Below are 19,733 nucleotides of genomic sequence, written 5' to 3' on the forward strand. Positions count from 1 at the left end.
GTGGCAGTGAAGCGCACCCACCTTTTGGCACCAACTGGCAGCTCTGCCATGGGACCCTTCTCTCACCTTCCAGAGAGGACTCTGCTTGGGTAAGCCTGGCTGCTAGCACACCAGTGGGCCTTTGTAGGTCCTTATTGCACTGTTCCTTGCCACAGCATCTCAGCCTGCTACCTACTGCCCTACAGAGGATGCTGCTGTAAGCCAGCAGCAGCTCCAGGATCTCCCAACGTTTTGCTTCATTTGTGAGACTATGCTATTGCAAATCCATTCTGCAGCAGCACCGGAGCTGGATGAAAGGCTGCCTGACAGATCAGCAGAAGGCATTTCCCTGGGAACCTTCTCTGTAGATAACATCTCTGTTAATTTTTGCCTCAACTTCACCTATTATTAATTCCAAATTATGTGGCTGATGGGGTGCACAGATTCCTTCCGGCCCCCACCCATCATCATCCTCGGTGTCACCAGAGCATTTTCCCCTTACATCCAGTTGTGACATTGCAAGTAAAGGCTTGCAGTGTCCCATGTGGTGGCTGCAGCGGAACAGACACATGTGGAAAGACCGATTCCCCTTCCCACGCAAATTCTCTTGTTACTAATAACTGTCCTTTCAAAGAGGGAGCAGAAATCTAGCCCCCGAGGAGCGCCAAGGCTCGCTGTTTGGAAATAGCATCAAGCGCTTGCCCCTGAAACTGCCGCGAGCCGAGTGCTTCAGCGAGCCGCGGCCGCAGTGCGAGCGTTTAAAACGGCGGTCCCGCGGAGGCCAGGGCAGCCCGGGCCAGCGGGAGAGGTCCCGGCGGCGACCGCAGCTCCGGGCCGGGGAGCCGGGAAAGGCTGCGGGCGGAGCCGCCAACCTGAGAGCTGAGCGCAGTGCGGCTCCGCCGTGCCGCCGCCGCTCGGTGTGTGCCCGCAGCCGGGCGGGCTCGGGGCGGCGCGGGCGGCGGCGGCGGCGCCGCTGTGCATGCCGGGCGCGGGGCGGCGCGGCGCGGGCAGGAAGCGCTCGCTCCCGGCCGAGCCGAGCCCGTGTGCAGCCGGCGGCGGGGGCGGGCGCTGCCGTGCCGGTGCCGCTGGGGCTGGGGCACGGCGGAGTGCCGCGGCGGAGGCAGCGGCGGGATGGGGTTGGCTTCCTGAAGTGGGGGGGAGGGCGGGAGGGGACTGGTTTTGCATTTCGGTCCCTCTCCGCCCCCCTCCTGCCCCTCTCTTCCCAAGTTCGCTGCGCTGCCGCGGCCCCTCTGGAGCGGCTGGCTGCGGGCTAGCCCCTGCCCCGCTCCCGGCGCTGCCCGCGGCGGGGCGGGCGGGGACAGGGGGGAGCCGAGGCAACCCAGGGAGCGGCCCGCCGCCCCCGGGGAGGCTCTGCTCCGGGGAGCAGCGGGGGGGGGAGGCGGCTGGCACAGGCGCCGGGTTCCGCCGCCCGCCCCCCGGCACCGCCGCCGTCTGCCCAGCGCAGGCAGCCCCGGGAGATGGTGACACATGAAGCGTGCGGGAAGGACCATGGTTGAGAGGACCAGCAAGTTCTTGCTGATCGTGGCCGTCTCGGTGTGCTTCATGCTTATCCTGTACCAGTACGTGGGGCCGGGGCTGAGCCTGGGTTCCCCCAGCGGCCGCTCCTACTCGGAGGAGCTGGACCTGTTCCCCACGCCGGACCCGCACTATGTGAAGAAGTACTACTTTCCCGTGCGGGAGCTGGAGCGGGAGCTCGCCTTCGACATGAAGGGCGAGGACGTGATCGTCTTTCTGCACATCCAGAAGACCGGCGGCACCACCTTTGGCCGTCACCTGGTGCAAAACGTGCGGCTGGAGGTGCCCTGCGACTGCCGGCCCGGGCAGAAGAAGTGCACCTGCTACCGCCCCAACCGCCGGGAGACCTGGCTCTTCTCCCGCTTCTCCACGGGCTGGAGCTGCGGGCTGCACGCCGACTGGACCGAGCTCACCAACTGCGTGCCCGGAGTGCTGGACCGCCGAGAGAGCGCCGCCGCCAAGACGCCCAGGTACTGGCCCGCCGCCGTGTCCCCTTTCACCGTTGCCCCTCGGACCGCGCACCCCGCCGCCGCTGGCCCTAGCTCCCCCCCCCACCTACTCCGGGTGCGTTGCAGCACGCTGCTACCGCGTTGTGCCCTGACCAGCCCTGGACCTTTCCTCAGCCGGTTCACCTGTCCTCCCCTCTCGTCCTCCAGGCTGTGCCCTGCGCCTTCCCGCTGCGTTCCTAGGCAAACACGCGGCTCTCCCTCCCACGTACTTCTTACGGTGCACCCTCAGCCCGTGGTCTTCTGCTCCAGCAGCCTCTGTGGACCCCATAGCGACCCTATGTATTTGTGCCACACTTCATCTATTCTAAATATTTCATCTTTATCTCGGAGCTCCCTTGTCACCCTTTAGCATTTGTTACACCGTACCCTAGCCTCAAGCTTGTTGTAATCAACTTTGCCCCAGCCTGTGCACCCCTTTTTCCTCTAGCTGAAATTGTGCCCCAGCGCAGCTGAGAAGCACACCAGCTCCCCGGCCCTCATGCTTATCCCCTTGTCTTATCGCCCTTGCCTGCCTGACAGTTCTTTGTACGCAGCAGAAAACATCCCTTAAATGCTCTTTCCTTGCAGCTTATTTTGATGGGAGACTCGAGACAAATTTTTAAGGAAATGAGCTGCTTTGTACATGCTGCTTGTGTTTTCCTCGCCTGTGCACCAGGCAAGAGGCAGAGCCAACCTAAAGCACCCCTCTGTGCATCCCCATTGAACACCCAGTGCATTTCTGCCCTCTTATCCCATTATCTCTCTGCCTTCTTCTCTTTGTAAATGATAAGCTTCAGAGGAATTTCTGTTTAAAGTACTCTGGTAAAGACAGTGGCTTATATTAAGATCTTCTAAGATTATCTTCTTCTTGCTCAATATACCTTTGTGTCTTCCGTTTCAGGAGACTCTCTTTCTTTTAATTGACGAACGTTTTTCTAATACCACACACACCTTCCTTGACATATCAGTGTTTTTATTACAGTCTTTGTAATCTCTTTGCCCTTAAGTTTTATTCTTAAAGGTGTCCAAGATCTTGTGCTAACATTTGCTTATGCCATGTGCTTTATTTATGTACATATTGTTAATACCATACATGATCCCTCTAGTGAAAAGTGGCCTTTAAGAAAGTGTTTTACCACTGTAACTGGCTTTTCTCTGTGTTTTTTTGAAAATATTTTCATTTTTAAATTTTTTTCCACTGGTGTTGGGTGTGATTGCTGGGGTTCTTTATTGTCTCTGTCATGATTGCTGCTGTTTTCAACCCATTTCAGTGTTAGTCATCCAAGTACTATGCACAGATTGCTGTCATGCTGCCTGACCCAGGAGCAGCAAACTGAAGTATGTATCTTAAAGGGCTGAGTGTTCAGGCTTTCCTGTGGTCCCTTTTAGTAAAAGGTGCTTGAAAACACCTGTAAGTAAAATATGTCAGCCTGTTTAGGTGCTGTTGGAGACTTTAGCGAAGTGTTGTAAGGAAAAATGCACAAAGGTCAAATCAGATTTTTAAAAAAGGAACAAATTACCCATTTTATGAACCTTTGCACTTGTCTAGCAAACCATTAACCTTATATAAAAGACTTTTATCAAGACCAGGTTTTTGTATAAATTAATTGTCTCAGTGCCTCCTGTGCTTCTGTGTGCAGTTTTGTACCCAAACCTCTGTGTGTTCAGTGTGTAACTGTCTCATCCTACTCAGAGTTACTTTTTTGTACAGGCACCTGAGAACAGGGCACCGCAAGTTGCGAAGTAGCAATTAAATGCCTTACTGCAACTCCTAGGAAGCTGAGAACCACAAGCCTATTGCCTCATCTCCATGTTTGTAAATAAGATTTTCTTTGCCATTTGTTTCAGAACATCAGGAACTATAAGCTTGTCTAGGCGTTTTTCTTAACCATTTTTAAATGTGTAGGACAAATAATTTGTCCTGTCCCATTCCCTCATGTCTGTGCATATCCAGAAATCCTTCTGCTTAATGTGGTCTCCTCTCTTCAATCTGAATTCCCACTTTGGTTTTAGCACTGCAAAAGCTGTGGGTGGATGATGTGCTTTGTTGTTAGCAATGTAAGAACTGTGATGTGGAAGCTCTAGATAATCTCAGGTTTATCACCTTGGTCTCTTAAACAAAACACCAGAATTCGCTGTGCGTTGGATCCCGAGGATGGCTTTGGTGCAATGAACAGCTGCTGCTTATTTTAATACTACTGTCCTGCTCCGCTAAACTGCGGTCTGGTTTAGTAGGCACCTTCTCCAAAGTATTATTTACTTCATGGTTAAGAAAACGACTGATTAGAGATAGGTAACGCTTGTTTAAATAAGAATTTGATGGATTTTCTTTGTTAGAAGAACCACCGTCTTATGTCCTTTACACTAAGAGCAATATAACTGTTTCCCCGTTGTGAACCTTGGATCTCTTATCATGGAAGCAGGACATGTTTTTACATAAGGCAGATGCTAGAGAGGCTGCTGTTCTGTAATGGAACTAAACTGTGAAAATGCCTGTCTCTTTCTAAAGAAAAAAAGGAAAGAGAAAGGAGCAGGAAACAGCCATTCTAGCAGAGTTCACTCACATTCTAGTATTATCCGCTCGGTGTTTTAGAGCACAGTCTTCCAGTTCAGCTTTTAAACCTACTGTACTGGCCTCCACATTCGCTACTTAACATAAAGTTTAAAGCTTTGTTCTTCCAACTTACAAGTTTGCCCCCCAAACCAAAACAGCTGACTTGTGATTACAAATAAATCTGCCTTCTAGTGAATGCTGGAAAGCATGAAGGTCATTCAGTATTGCCCACATGTACAAATCATGAGCTCAAAGCTGTTAACTTTGTAAGGAATGTGGTTTTATCACTGCACGGTGCCCTATTGCACTACATTCCATAACCTGTGCATGGTACATAAATTTACAATGCATTTGCTCTCTTTATTGTTCTGCTGTTCTGTGTTAGACTTAATGATTAGGAGCCCTAGACTGCGAAAGACTGCAATTTTTTTTCCTTGTTTTCTTTCTTTTGCATTGAAAAGTTAGAGATGAGTGTTTTAGCTCTACTGGGTCAGCATTATTCTGGGGGACACACCACACCAAACCACCAAAAAAACCCCAAACCGGACCCAAACTTTACTGGTTGGTGTTGTGTCCATCCCATAACATCCCCTCAGCTAGTGACTTTTCCTGTTTCCCTTTTTTTGTATTCAAAAGACTTCTGGACAGACACTCCTTGAAGCAAATGTTATGTTTTATACACAGCCAGTAAAAGAAAGAGATTGATTTGTTTGTGGGCTGTAAAACTTGGGACTCCAAGGAACTCTGAAGCTGGCTATGTTTATCAGTTAAGTCACTAAGCTGCAGTTCTCTTTATAGCTTTAGTAGAGGCTATATTCCCAGATTTTGGGAATGGAGGCCTGTTTATTCCTTGTGCTGTTAGGCATAACTGCCACAAAGACTTTTTTAAAAAGCAGATAATACTGGGATGCATGGTTTGAGTCACAGTGATGATATTTCAGAAAGCAGAGGCTAAGCAGTTTCTGTGAGCTTCTCCCTTAAATTTGTCTCATCTGGAATTACAAGAGATCTCATTCCTTCAGTTCATTCTGAAAAAAAATATACTGAACTTGGTTCTTTAATTTGATTTCCAGAATTAGGAAAAAAATCTTTGAAGTGATCCTGTAGTAACTTGCTATCTCCTCTGTTGAAGGACTGAAGGAAAGCCCTTAGAGGAGCTGGAGAGGTTCCCTTGTTAGCCCCTCCAAGAAGTGTGATTCAAGAGCAGAGCTAGGTGTTCTGAAGTTGTCCTTGTAGGACGCTTCATGCGTGAGCTTGACTGCAGGAAGAATAAAACAAATAAATTATGCTGAAGGCATTCTGTGTGCTTCCTCTCCTACCTCTTCTCACAAAGCCCCCACCAAATCCAAACCAAACAACTTGCTCTCTGACTGGGTTTTTCTGCCTTGAAAACAAGAGCATCTAAGCTGGTGTTTTCCTGAAGACACATTATTCATGTGGAAAGGATTTTAACACACAGCTCTCTTAAAACCACATTTCATGGAGCTGCCTGTTGCTGTGGAGAATCCATGTCTCCTCCAGTGTTGGAAGGGCATTGCAGGCTCCCTGCACCCCCGGCTCACAACACGTGCTCTGCCTCTGTTACCCTGTTTCAGGCACCAGGTAGATATTTAGGGTTTGGGTTGATTTTTTTTTTATTTGTTTGGTTTTTTAATGAGCTGCCTCAAGACTCTAGCTTAGTCTCAGCTTTGTGTATGGGTTTCTGTGCTAGTCTGTCATAGAAGTTTGGTTTCTGAGTTCATCTATGGACAAAAAAAATTACAGAAGTATTTCTTAGGGATTTTAAAAATATGTGCATGCTCCTAATGTCAGTATTTTTTCCTCAAGATTTCATATGCTTTAGAAAAAAAAAAGAAATGTAACTTGCCTGGTTTTATGTAAGAAGTCTGTGGCAGGTTAGTAAAAGCAGCTGTCAAACAGATCAGCCCAAGTTTTCAAATTTCTCTGATAAGCTATTTACAGCTTATGTCTTGGGTTGGGTTTTTGTTGGCTTTTTTTGGTGGTTTGGGTTTTTTTTTTGTTGGGTTGGTTTTTTTTAAAGAAACAATTAACAGGGCTCAGCAGTTTGTTAGTTTGATTTTTCTGAAGTGTGAACTTTCACAGCTTCCAACCACATAATCTGTCCCTTTGCAGGATCTGTTCTTGATGAGGGTTTTGTTATATGTGTGCTTAGGAGCTGCGGAGACGCGTTGTCAAGAGACCAACTGTTTGAGAATGAAAGGCTTCACCAAAACATTTTTATAATATTAATGTCTTCTGAAAGCTCAGGCTTACCATTCTTTGTGGATCTGGGTGTGCTGGTTGTGAAGTATCTGTCTGCAGGGAGCAAGGGACACTTTTTCCACTCGCCAGTTCCACTCGGACTAGTTTCTCTTCAAGACTGGTGGGGAAATAGCTTTATATCGATATTTGCAGTAGCTTGATTCTTCTCTCAAACCCCTTGTGTGTGGAGGATGTTGAAGTCTGCTAGTTGGATATGAAACCTTCTGTGCCTGGTTGTGCTCACCATAAAGCCAGGTTGGTCTTTCAGAGCCAAACAGTTCTGAAGGGATGTATAGTTCTGTAGTGGAAATCTTTAAACATAACATAGTAATTACAAGTAGCTGGAAGTTGGAGCTCTGCAAACAGCTACCTTAAGTTTGGGGTACTGTATTTATCTGAGCTTAAGACTTCTGGCCAGTATACCAGGTTTAATCGCTCTTGCTATTTGGTTTTTTTCCTTTTGTTGGCAAAGCAGGAGGATGTGACCTTAGATATGTCCCCGCTTGAGTGTATACTCACACTAGCCTGATTTTGTAAAACTATGTATTTGTCTGTTTTTCATTAAACTTTAAACAGAAGTTGCGTCATAACATAGTAAATCTGTTTTTCTGCTTAGAAGTTTGCAAATACTCATTACCTAGACCTAGATTTCAGAATTTGCCTTTTTGTCCTTATCCTGGCCCAGTCTGCAAACAAAAATTTATTCTCTTCTGAGTAAAAGCTTTGATAACCTCCTTTTTTTTCTTTTTTTTTTTTTAAACAGCAATTCAGAAATAATTCCTTTAATAGAGCTGGCTTCAGTTTTATTAATAACCAAACCTGATGCTTTGATACAGGCTAAGGAGAGTGTTTAAGGAATGGTCCACTGTGAATGCACAACTGACAGATTCCGCTGCAGTAGCACGTGATTGTTTCTATGAGGTTAATTACTCAGACACAGCGATGTGCAACACTTGGGGTGAAACATCTCAGCCAAAGCAGTGCCAGGCCCTGTTTTTGGGGCTCTGCTGAATGGTCCTGCTTGATCCAGCAGTTTTAGTCTGCATGTATCTCTTCCAAACTGATGTGATCTTGAGCGGTGCTGCTTCTGAACTTCATGTGATTTAAGAAAATTGGCGTGATTTAAGAAAATTGGAGTTCGTTAGTGCTGTAGGGGCTTTTGGGGGAAAAATAATGTGTGATCTGCAAGTGTGTGTGAATTTGATGTCTCCCAATGGAACAGCTGCAGGCTTACCTGGTGGGACATGCCTGGGTATGTGTGTTGAGACCTCTTCCCCGCAGGAGACTGGTGAAGGTCTTTAGTTGGATATTAGGATGTGAACTGGAAGAGGTCATATACCTCTTAAGAAAGCGCTGCTAGAGGGGATTATTTTATAACTTGGAGATTATTACAATACTGCCTTCCCTCTGGGCCATCTGTTCCTTCTAGGAAGGAGGAAGAGATTAGCCTCCTCTTGTGGCCTCTTCACTCATTGATTTGCAGGGTTAGACTTAATGGATTTGTTCAGCAGTCAGCAGAAGCTTTTGGCTGCCTGTTTTAGAAATTGGAGGAGGGTAACCTGGGACCTGTTTTCTAGAAAGTAATTCAGGATGTGCAGCCCCAGAGTTATTGAAGAAAACTTCTTTGAGTTCATTTCGTAGGTGAAACTTATGTTGTGCCTTATCTGAGTCACATTTGTACGCAGTGCCCACGCTTCCTGCTCTCACCAGAGTCCTAGATGACTCCTTGCCAACATGCTCCTCACCCAAATGTTAGTCACAACAGTGACAAGCAGAGCCACTGAAGAATCATGATAGAGATTAGTCAAAGGGGGTTTGTGGTTGTGGCTGTGGTATTCTAGTTACTTTGACCTGGAAGCAAAGAGTGACTGTAGAGGTGAAACGCACCCGACTTTGAGTTCAGTTAGGACTGTCGGGTTTATCGAATGTACCACGCACGTTCTGAGTCTCCCTACTTGCTGTCTTGCACAAGTTATGGCTCTTCTACATCTCAAAACGTGGGAAGGAGGTGTGGACAATTGCCTTGAGTCAGGTCGGTGCTTTGTGTCTCTTTATTTGAAACTTCAACTGATGTGGCAGCAGCTGTGCCGAATTTGTGGCAGTGATACTTTAAACAGGTAAGACTTCGCCAGTGAACACTCTGGCTTGCTTTAGAAAGCCAAAGTGGCATAGTTTAACTCTACAAAACTGATCTTTGATGCTTGTATTTCCAGACAGTGTTAGACGCGAGACAAATTTTCCATTATTGACTGAAATTGTGCTTTGTCAAGCAAAGATAAAGCATCATATGTAATTCCTGATAATCACAATTGTGATAGCTGCCAAGTCAAGATTTTTTGATGGAGAATTGCTTGATGTAGATTGAAGGGAATGATACTTAAACATCAGAAGCGAATGTCTTCCTAAAGAAAGATGTTAGTGATAGTGTGTTTAGAGAGTATATGAAGCACGGGAGGAACACAGAGCTGAAGTAGTCCATTACAAATTCTCTTGTTTCTGAAATGGTGGTTGACCTTAAAACCAGACAAATTTCTACTTTTTCTAAAGGAATTGAAGGTAAGAAATGACAAGGAAAAAAATAACCACTAGAAGGGATTCAAGGTGACACAGTTTCTGTAGTCGGTGTTTGATGTAGCTTTGTTCACCCTTCTGTTTCCGTAACAGAGTACTCTGCTGAAAACCCAGTCTGAGAATCTCTCTGAAGAGTCCTTTGGAGATTATTGCCATGAAGACACAAAGAGCCTTAAACACCTCTGTACTGTAGCGTGTCAAGTTTCAGATCAGAAGACGCTGCTTCAGATAGTCTTGTGTGTTATTGCCAAAGGAGGAGCTATTTACCAGTGCACGGCTCTTGGAGCCTGAGATATCTTATGGCTGGGAAAAGTGTTTTCAGGAAAGGTCTGTGCAGAGAGGGATCATCAAACAAAAAGCACATCACATACTTAATAGGGTTTAGTTGTTCCTACTTGTATTAAATGGCATACACCCCTTCTCATTTCCGTGCTTAGCTTCAGAAGTATGATACACTGTACAGAATGCTGCTTCCTCCCTACAAACTGCTGAGTAGAGCTAAGGAGGTGAAATGTTCTGAGGCATCTCTGTTCTCATGATGCGTCCAGAAGCAATTAAGAAACTCTTATTGTCCATGTCTAACTGCAACCCGAATCCCTTAGCTGTAATAATTACATAGTTCTTTCACCTGTAAATCTCAAAGCCTCTTACAAGGTATGGAGTAAATAGCACCTGGTTTGCAAACTAAACCAACTCTTAAAAGGTCGTGTTAAAGCTGGCTTTGGCCATAAATCTCAGATTTAGACATCAATGTACAGATCTTTTCTGTCCAGTGGCTTTGGCTCTTTCAGATGCCACTGGTTTCTTTGCATGTTATTGCTACTTTGCTCTGTACTTCCCTCCCTTCTCCCTATTAATGGTAAATTCCACATAATAGCTCACCTATGTTTTTATAGAGGAAATATTTCACAATTTCCTGCCAATTTAAACAAGAAAACAGTGATTTGCAATTAACTTTTTATGGTCTGACTCTGTGTTTTGCTTCACAACTAATCTCCAGCCTATTAAGCAGAGATTGTTTGATGACACCTCACTGCAGATGAAAATACTGTCATTCCTTTTATGGAGTTGTCCTATGCAAGGGGTGAGGCTTCTGAGCTTCTTGAGCCCTCTTGGCATTTCTGGTTTTAACATATACCAAGCTGCCTTATTGGTTAATGTTTATCTTGAAGAACTAGCAAGATGATCTAAGGTTTTTCTGCCCAAATAGTGTAGCTTAGAGTTTCAGGATGCCTGGTGACTCTTCATTGTCTAATCTCAGATATCTTGAAAGGGGCCTTGTTTATGGACAAGTGCTAAAGAAGTCAGAGTGCTGCTGCCTTCTGAAAAGTCCTTCTACGTATTGGAGTTGCTTTACGTTGTAGCCTTAGGTCTTGTGTTACTTAGGCACATGCATGTGCAGGATACCTGCTTACAGGGGAATGTTCAGTGACTTTTGAAAGAAGATTGTGTGAAGAGCATGCGTTGTTCTTTCCTGTCTTATCTTTAACAGCGTAAAGCAGAAAGTCTTTTTTGTATTTTTTTCCTCTCAGGTGTCTCAGAAAATAAACATGTCCAAGCAAATACTGTAAAAAGAAATTACTTTTTTGTTTAAACCATCTCTTGCTGCCGTGACCCCCTTGCTCTCAGCAAAGATTTTAGGTAGGCTACCTGTGACCCTATATCAAAGCGTTGGAGGAAAAAAATCAATGCCTCATAGCTAAGACAAACAGCAGCAGCATGCTGACTCACCACTTTCCTGACAGGCTTTGCTTTCCTAGTGGAGATGGGGAAAGAACAAGGAGCACAAGAATCACAGAGTATAATCATAATCAGTCAACCGTCCCTTCTGTTAAAATGCCTTAAATTATAAAAGACTTGCCTTCAAATCATAAAAGGATTTCCTTCTTCTGTTCTTTGCCTCTTTCCCTTCTCTTTCTTGCCACCTGTACTTTTTTTTAGGTCTTTGAAAGAGAAAAGACAGATGTGTCTTGTGTAGTTCTGCAAGGGGGAAGATTGAACAGATTTATCCTGTCTGCTGAAGCAAGTACAGTAGGAGGCATTTAGATGAAACCCCACATTAAGGGAAATAGTTCATCCATCGTGTGCTGCACAAGGAAGCTGGTGCATGTGTGTAGGAGCTCTTGCAGCTCAGGGAAATAAATACCTCAGTGTCTTTTCTAGGGCAAACAAACTTCCCGCTCCAAGCATCGGAGTGAAGTTTCCATCACTGATTACACTGTTGAGGTTGGTGGTGTTACTTACAACACATCTAGACCAAATAATTTTGGGTCTGGTTTTGTTTGTTGTTTTTTTCCCCTGGAGTTTTCCTTTCATTTCTTTGACCACGTTTCCATATATATTTACAAATGACAGCAGCTTTCTCATGAAAGCGTTGCCTGACTCCAACAGAGCCTTCGACCTGGCTAAAGATTTCACCATTATTGTAATGAGGTCCTGTATTTTTAACGACCATATCGTGTTACACGTATCGGGATTCCTACTGTTGCTACCGGTGGCTTTGATTTTGAAATGTAATATTATGCTAAAGACTAAGGAGTCAATATCGTCCTCCTTTATTCAAGCCATTATTTGGGCAGAGCATTCAACCCTGCTCTTTGTCTTCTGCTTTGCAGACGAGCTTTGTGTAAGCAATGTGTTGTTTCTTCATAATATCTGAATAACCTTTATTTTCCATCCCCTGAACTAACGCTTTTCTCCAGGCTGGCATCCTCTTGTACCTTGATTGCTCCAATAGTGTCTTCTTGAAATCGATATATTGAATTTTCTTCTCTGGCTTCGGAGTTCTCGGACTGCAGACTGTGATGGAGAGGATGGTTGTACTTCACGTTTTTTAGACTATGAAAAGAAAATCCACACAGCTTATTTTCAAATCCTGGCTGTGTCCTCAGATTTTTATTTGGGTTTTCTTTTTGTTCTGATACTTGAAGAGCCTGGTTTTGAGTAAGTCAGGAAACTCTAGGCTTCCAAAACATAGCTATGCCAACATCAGAAACAAGCGTTAATCTCAACAGTCAGATTTAATACAAACAATTCACTCAAATCTTTAGAGTGAGGTATTACTGTCTTGTGATGAGCCTCTTAACACTGCTCAGAAAGGGCTGTTTTGTATGACTTTTACCAAATCGGATGAAGCTGACACCAGTTCATGCAGCCAGTCTCATGTAACAAACTAGCCAGTTACTATTTTTGCTTACTAGTTACACTTTAATAGCCAGATACTCCCAGTTTTCAACCCTGAGTATTCATAAGTCAGGCTACAAGCAGACAAGTGGGACAGCAGTTTGAGAGTGTAATTTTCTTTTTTTAATGAAAACACCAGCTCCAAATATTGAAATGATAAACCAAAAATCACCAAATGGTTTAAGGCTTCAAATTTGAAAAAATAATAAAACAGCCCAATGTTGATTGTTTCTAATAAGAAATGGCTATCTATAGGTGATCTTGGGTAGGTCATATATTTACAAATGACAGCAGCTTTCTCATGAAAGGCCTGTCAGTCAAGTGTTTGTATCTGACACGTCCTCCTCGAGCTTCCTTTCCTCAGAAACCTTTCTCTGGATTCTGCTTATGCCAGTGGTTCTGGTGTAGGTGTTAACCTGGCTATGATGACAGCTCCTGGTAAAGAAACACTCCCGTACTTGGCTGAAATGTTTCCACAGTGCTTGTCACAGGAGCAGGAGGAATATACTGGTTTTGTCCACACCTTTGAAACTGGCTGGTGAAAACAGTTTTGTTTAATAGGATTTCACCAGCTGGGAAGCAATAAGGAATTGACCACTGTCCATCCCGTTTTCATCCCAGCTAAAGGCCCAGCCAGGGGTGTGGAACTCATGTATTACAAAAGCTGGGCTGTTGCCTGTATTATTAGGTACTTCAAGGAAGCTACTAGAAACTGTTCTTATCCCCACTGGCTGTCCTGGCTTGCTCGGGCAAGTTTCTGTGTGTGTTTGACAGTGTTGAGACTGGGTTATGCACACTGTTTGCACAGCCAGCTTTTACCTTGCTGAACTGTAAGGTGATATATGCATGTTGGGGGGTGCTGGGTTTTGTAACAGTTCAGCCTGGGTTTTCTATTCCTCTCAAACAGCTGAGTGCACAAGTGCAGGGGTGGTTGGTTTCTCAGGGTGCCTGGGGCAGCTGTGTATTGCTCCCCACCCCATCACCAAAGCTGTTAAGGGAGCTGCTCCTTTGTGACTGGCCCAGGACAGCTGCATGTGAAGGAAGCAGCACCAGCAGCCAACTCTCTTGGTACATGAAGAGGGAAGACTCTTGCTATACCTGGATGTCAGTTTGTGAATAGCCCAGGCATCATCTCTAAAAGGCAGCAGAAAGCTTTGCCTAGTCTCCATGTCCCCATGATGTGAAGTACACTATTATTATCTGTGGCATGTATCACCTTGGAGCTCTCTTGAAGGTTGCCAGCCCAAACATGGAGAAATCCTAGAATCGATGGTTGTATCCCATTCCTTTCCCAGTCTTGAAGCCACAGGTGATGAAGCCACTACCAAACAAAGGTGGGGAAGGCCTGTTGCTCTTGGAGAGCACATGTGTGGGATGTGAATGTGTGCATATGCTGCTGCTTCAAATTCCTCTGTGGAATAACTGCCAATCCCTGTGCCGTGCTGAGCTGGGATATTACGTGTTCTTTGTATAAATACAGAAATGGAGGCAAAGGTTAAACTGCCTGCCAAGGGATATGCCAGCCCACCAAGACTAGGATTACAACATGTGCATGCTGAGTGCTACTCTGTGTGCTTACAGTAGTAGTAAGGTACAGCTCACCACAGGGAAGGTTGGACAGTGTGGTCTTTCCTGTCACAGATCTGCTGAAGGAGGGAGCTTGGATTGGATCGTGTAGCAGAGTGACTGTGAGAAGATTTCCTGTCACTCAGACGTTATAAGTAAAGATCTTCTAAATGTCCTGAAATAAACGAAGAGGTCAGTCTTCTTGCAGACTATCCACAGCATGATTACTTCCATTTGGAAATAACTTCCCCCAGTGGCTTTCTTGAAGGGCCTTCAGGATGAGGGCATATTCTTCCTTGTGCTCTAGCTAGTGTTGGAGGGGGAGGACTTGATGCTTGAGGTGTAGTTGGACTGTAATGACAATATAAATCACAATAGGAAGGGTGCAACTGCAATTTATAGAACTTGCTGGGTGATCAATAGTTTCTCCTCTATATCACGTGGATGGCGGTTGGTTATGATAAAGCTCCGGTTGTCAGAGTGACACCCAGCTGGAAGTCTTGCAGGAATTGAGGGATGGATTCTTTGAACAATTGGGAGATGTGGGATGCTTGGTCTGCCAAATACTTCAGGCAGGATGAATCCACCCCTTTCCTAACTAGGATATTTCCTGACTTCTGAAGTTATTTGGGGATTGCCGTGAAAATCTGTTTTATGGATTGAAGCCTGGCCAATCCTAAATCTGGAAATAATTGCTCATGAGAACAAAGAGAAGAGTTATATTTGTCACCTGTACTGTTGTGGGTAAGTGAGATTCAGAGCCTCTTGCCTACTGTGGAAAGGAGCTGAGAAGAGCTTATGGGAGTCAGTACAACTACATAGTGAGGAATCTATATGGTCCTTTACCACTTCTTTTCATGGGAAAATGTGTTTGTGTTGGGATGTTTGTGAAAGTTTAAACCAAACCATGTTAAGATAGATGCATGAAACTCAAGCAGTTTCATGATGGTTCAGATGCTGAACCACAGCATCTCAAATTATTCTGAAAATCATTTTGTAACCTGTGTGGAAAAAACCCCTTTTGTATAGCTCATACCCCAGGCTAGTGAATGCCAAAGGTGTCAGCTATTAAGTTCTTGGATGATTTTGGATTTGCTGTGTAGTGCATACTGCTGTAATGTCCTTGTCAGAAAAAGAAAAACTCTTTCATGTGAAGTGGCCTCTGGAGTCAGCGAGGAAAGAATACGAGGGGGAAATGACTGGGCGTTAACAACTTCCCACAGGATAAAGCACAAACAGTCCTCCCTTCAAACACGTTCAGTTACTGTGTGTAAGAACTCTGAACCTTTGTGGATTTCTGCAATTAAGAATACAGGCCTCATGCTCCAGAAAATAATTAAGCAAGTGTTTATAGCGGTGAGGGAACTCCGAGCAGGAGCTGGTTATACCAACTCATTCTGGTTATTTGCCTTTCTTCCTCCTTCCTATTTATAACTCAGTTGCACATGACTAATGGCTAAAGCTACAAATATACGACATGTCACATAATCTTTTTTTTTTTTAACCCTGCTTGATGATGCAAGTTGAAACAAAGGCCTAGTTGTTTAAGCTCCCTTTAAACTCTATAAATGTTCACATGCTTTTAAGCCATGCTTGTAAATGACACCTCCGAGCCTGTATGGGAAAGCTACAGGCTGGTTATGAGAAATTCATTCTTCATTCCCTTCAGCTCACAGCTGATGTTGTCACAGGAGAGGGAGGAGGAGTATAAGCATGAGAACGGTACTTTTAAGTACTCTGTTAGAAGTGGAGGTGGGACCAGTGCTGTGAGGTCATGTAAGGAGATAACTGGAGGTTTCTGCCCCCAGGTCACTAGATGGAAAGGAACATGCTTAAAACCCTAAAAGCTCAAACCATCTGGTCAGTACTTTCAGTGCTGCTCTTAGGTGACAGATGTCCTCTCTACAAATGCAGCTATCTGTATGGCACTGAGTAGACTCCTGCTTCTTTTGCAGTCTTAGTTGAGCATGTGGGATTGACTTAAATGGAGCAGCTGAGCTATGGAAATGGGCAAGTCATTCACAATGTCGTAAGGCTTCCTCTGATGATTTCAGATTTCATCAACTAGCCTCTGTCATGCCACAGTGCTCTTCTGCTACCATTTGTAAATAAAATAGTGATGGTAGAACCAGACGTGGGTACAGTGTATGTCACTGCTGTTGGAGCATATCCAGAGCTGTGTCCAAACTGCAATCCGGACCTGCACAAATCATCTCTAGTTCTGTGATATATGGATACAAGGGCTCCTTGGACAAAAGAACCAAAAACATTTACCTTCAAGAAGAAAAGGTGCCTCAAAGGCACCAAAACAGGGAGTAGGAGAAACCTGGCCTTTGAAACAAGACTTTTGAGCATACTCACAACAGGAGTCACTTCAGTAGCTCAGTCAGGTACTGGTTGCTCTTTTTCTTCTCCTTGTAATGGCACTTTATAGCTCCGAAGAAATTTTTTATGATGATAGTGAATTGTAAGCCAGCCCAGGAGACAGGAGCAGCTTTCTGCTGCCAGTTGGCAGGAAGGCAGAAAGAGACACTGCATTAGTTCCAGAAATAAGCATGGATCTGGGCTTTAAATCTGAAGTCCAGCTTTCTCAACGTTCATACAGCTTTGTAGCTTTGGTTCCTGTTTATATCTAGAGTTTCTCTTGTTTGGGAGAAGGGAGGTGTCTCTGAACTATGAGCTCGTAAGGGTATGACTCCATTAACAAGTTAGTGCAAAGTGAGGGCGTGGATTGCTGGCAGGTCATAGCTCTGTTCAGCCTGCCTGGTGTCTGCTCCTCTCCCATGGTAAGGTGTGGTGTTCCAGCCTCTGCGGAAATGGGCGAGCTGCTTCCCACCTGCTCTGTGACAAAAACATGCCCACAGGTTTCATGGCATGAGTAGCATGCTATTATCTTACCTGATAACAGACCTTCAAATATTGCACTGTAAACCTGTGGAGAGGAACTATGTGAAGGGCTACAGCTGGTTGCCTACCTCAGAGGGCAAGGTTAGCAGACGTCTCCCTCATTCTTGAGTCCAAAGTATTTGCTGTCTTCTGCTTGCTTACAGCAGTCTGGACCAGATGTAGGAACTGCACCGTCATGGTGTTGGGAGGTTGGGTGCAAATGTAGTGAGCAGAGACCACTTACGTGCATGACGTGTTTCTCACACACTAGAGCAAACATCCTTTTACAATTTCAATTTTGTTTGTTCTTTTCTTTTAATCATTGGTGCCACCTCTCCTTCCCTTTTCACCTCTATTCCTCTGTGTCAGAAAAAAAGAGAGAATTATAAAGGCAGGCACTCTGCTAGCACTCAACCCCAGAAAGATGGAATTGGTTTGGAATTTGGCTGGAATTTTGGATGGGATTTGGCTGGAAGCCACAGAACTAAGTAAACCTGTCACAGGATTCTTAGCCACTTCTGAGAAGTCTGGGTTTAGTTTCAACGATTCAGTAATGAAATTCAAGCATGGGTAGCAGTTGTGGTTCACGGTCTCAGGAGAGGTATGCTAAGGGACTCTGTAAGTTACAGCTCTCCTCAGAGCTCTTGTAGCAGTGGGGCAGCTCAGAGCTGGGCTGTGGCTCATCCAGCTGTCAGGAGATCAGGTGTCTCGGTGAGGAGCACTGTAGTAGTATTGATCTAATCGGGAGTGGACAAAAGAGAACTCATGTCTCTGACAGAGAAAAGGGCTGGGCTGTTCATGCAAACTTGTAGTCAGAGCAGTTGGTTTCACAGGCAGCAAGACAAAAGGCTCTGGTGCAATTAATCTTTGTCTGGCCTTGTGTAGCCTGGACTCATGTGCTGCCTCTCATTGCATCCTGGTAGAAGGGAGGGCAGCAAGAGGACGCTGGAAGGTGCCACAGTTCACTGGCCAAGAATCTCCATTTGCCTTCAGGCTTTTTCTGGCTTAATTTTACATGGCTTCAGTGAGGTTGTGCTGTTACTCAGTTAGTTTGTAGGGTCCGGTCTCAGATGGTTTCCCAGGTTTGACTAGTCCAGATATAACTTTCTGTTTCCATGAACAGGTACGTGTGGGAGGTTTAGACCACAGGAAGCTCTTGACAGGTGCTGTGCTCATGCCAGAGGTTCTGAAAAAGCAGATTTGGAACAGTGGCTTTGAGGAATAAACGCCTTATCACTGGTTGATCTGCTTTATGGGAATTGCCGTACGTGAGCAGACTGCTGTCCAGTTTGTAGGCTGGTTAGCCCTGTCATTTTATGGTATATAGGCATAAAATACAGCGTGATCAGGTTCAGCAGCTCTCATACCTAGTTACCCGTGCAATCAATCCTCAGCAAGAAAACACAAAGGTGTCCTTCAGACTTTGAGTTTAGTTTTGTGTTTGTCCTTTTTTTGAGTAAAGGAAGAGATGGCAATGCTTTCAGGAGCAAGAAAGATTCCTGCATTTTTGTTTAACTGAAGAATTTGAAGGGGTGGAATAAACCAGCATTGTTTATTCTTTCGTTATGTTTTCCTGTCCTTCAGAGAACAGCTGTTGGAGGTACATTTATGTCATTCCACTGCTACATACTTGTCTTGACTTAAGCAGCAGCATTGCTGCAGAAAAAAGCATAGCAAGTTTTATGCCACAAAACACATAGGAATTACTGCAGAGTGTTACCTTGCATTTCTATATGTTGGAAGGAAACAAGACAGAAAATGCTTTGTTAGAAACCTTGTCCAAAGCACCTATAACGACACAATTTAATTCTGTTGGCAAGGGACAGTGGGAAGGTGCTCAAGCTTCCATCAGGCAGTGGCAGTGTATCTCCAAGCTCTGCCTGGTGTTGCCTCTTGCCCCACACATGGACTTTTCAAGAGAGCAGCCAGTGTTTGCTGAATGGCAGTACAGAGGTGGAAATGAAGTTGAAGCAACATTTTCAACTCCAGCACAGTTTAATTTGGCATGCAGCACGCTGCCTTTTCCACAGGGGTTTCTGTGTTCTGTGGACTGGACTGAAATTAAGCATTTACAACATTGATTGTAGTGTCTGTTGTATGAGTCTGTTTTTCTGTATAGATATGTGTGTGATGACTCCTATTGTTCTGAAGCTCTTCTGCATGCTCTTGTCTGTGAACAGTTCAAACTATGTACAGAAGGCATCACCAGTGCTGTGATAACACTCACGTTCTTCTGCTGAACTCTCTCCCGGTGTCAAGTCATCCATCCTTTCAGAACCTGGGGGCACAAAGGTACCTCAAATTAAATTGGCAGGAATCTCATAAATTTGAGTCTGGTCCTGTCTACTCCTCGGTTATAAACATTTATCTCTGTTGTTGCTAGGCTGTTAAAAAGAAATGCAGACCTGGGATTTAGTTTAAGTGCCATTGGAACCGTACATATCAACACTCCAAATAAACCTACCAGGCTAAACAGAAATCAGATGTGTAATTCCATCTTGAGGTATCTAGACACCTTGTAATCTTTTCTGCAGGTAACCTGACAGTTGAGAATTTAAAATTGTTGCTCCGTCTTGTCCCTTAAAACTTGTTTCTCTCCTTACCTGTATTATACAATTCCATTTTTTGATGCTTTCAAATGTTTCTCTTGCTCATGGTAGTAACTTCGCTCTCATGGGTCATTCTGTGAGACTCTTGCAGGACGTCGC

At 44.9% G+C, this 19,733-nt stretch overlaps 1 protein-coding gene across 1 annotated transcript in view; it reads left to right on the forward strand.

The window, feature by feature from the left end:
• Positions 1 to 1,168: 1,168 nt before the first annotated feature.
• HS6ST1 (heparan sulfate 6-O-sulfotransferase 1) overlaps positions 1,169 to 19,733 on the forward strand; it is a 182,081-nt gene continuing 163,516 nt past the window's right edge. Inside the window, exon 1 of the mRNA XM_084267657.1 lies at positions 1,169 to 1,985. Coding sequence (XP_084123783.1) covers positions 1,468 to 1,985 — 518 coding nt within the window. The 5' untranslated portion in view covers positions 1,169 to 1,467. The remainder of the gene's footprint in view (positions 1,986 to 19,733) is intronic.

This window comes from Gallinula chloropus, assembly GCF_964237585.1.
Source record: "Gallinula chloropus genome assembly, chromosome: 8".
NCBI lineage: Eukaryota > Metazoa > Chordata > Aves > Gruiformes > Rallidae > Gallinula > Gallinula chloropus.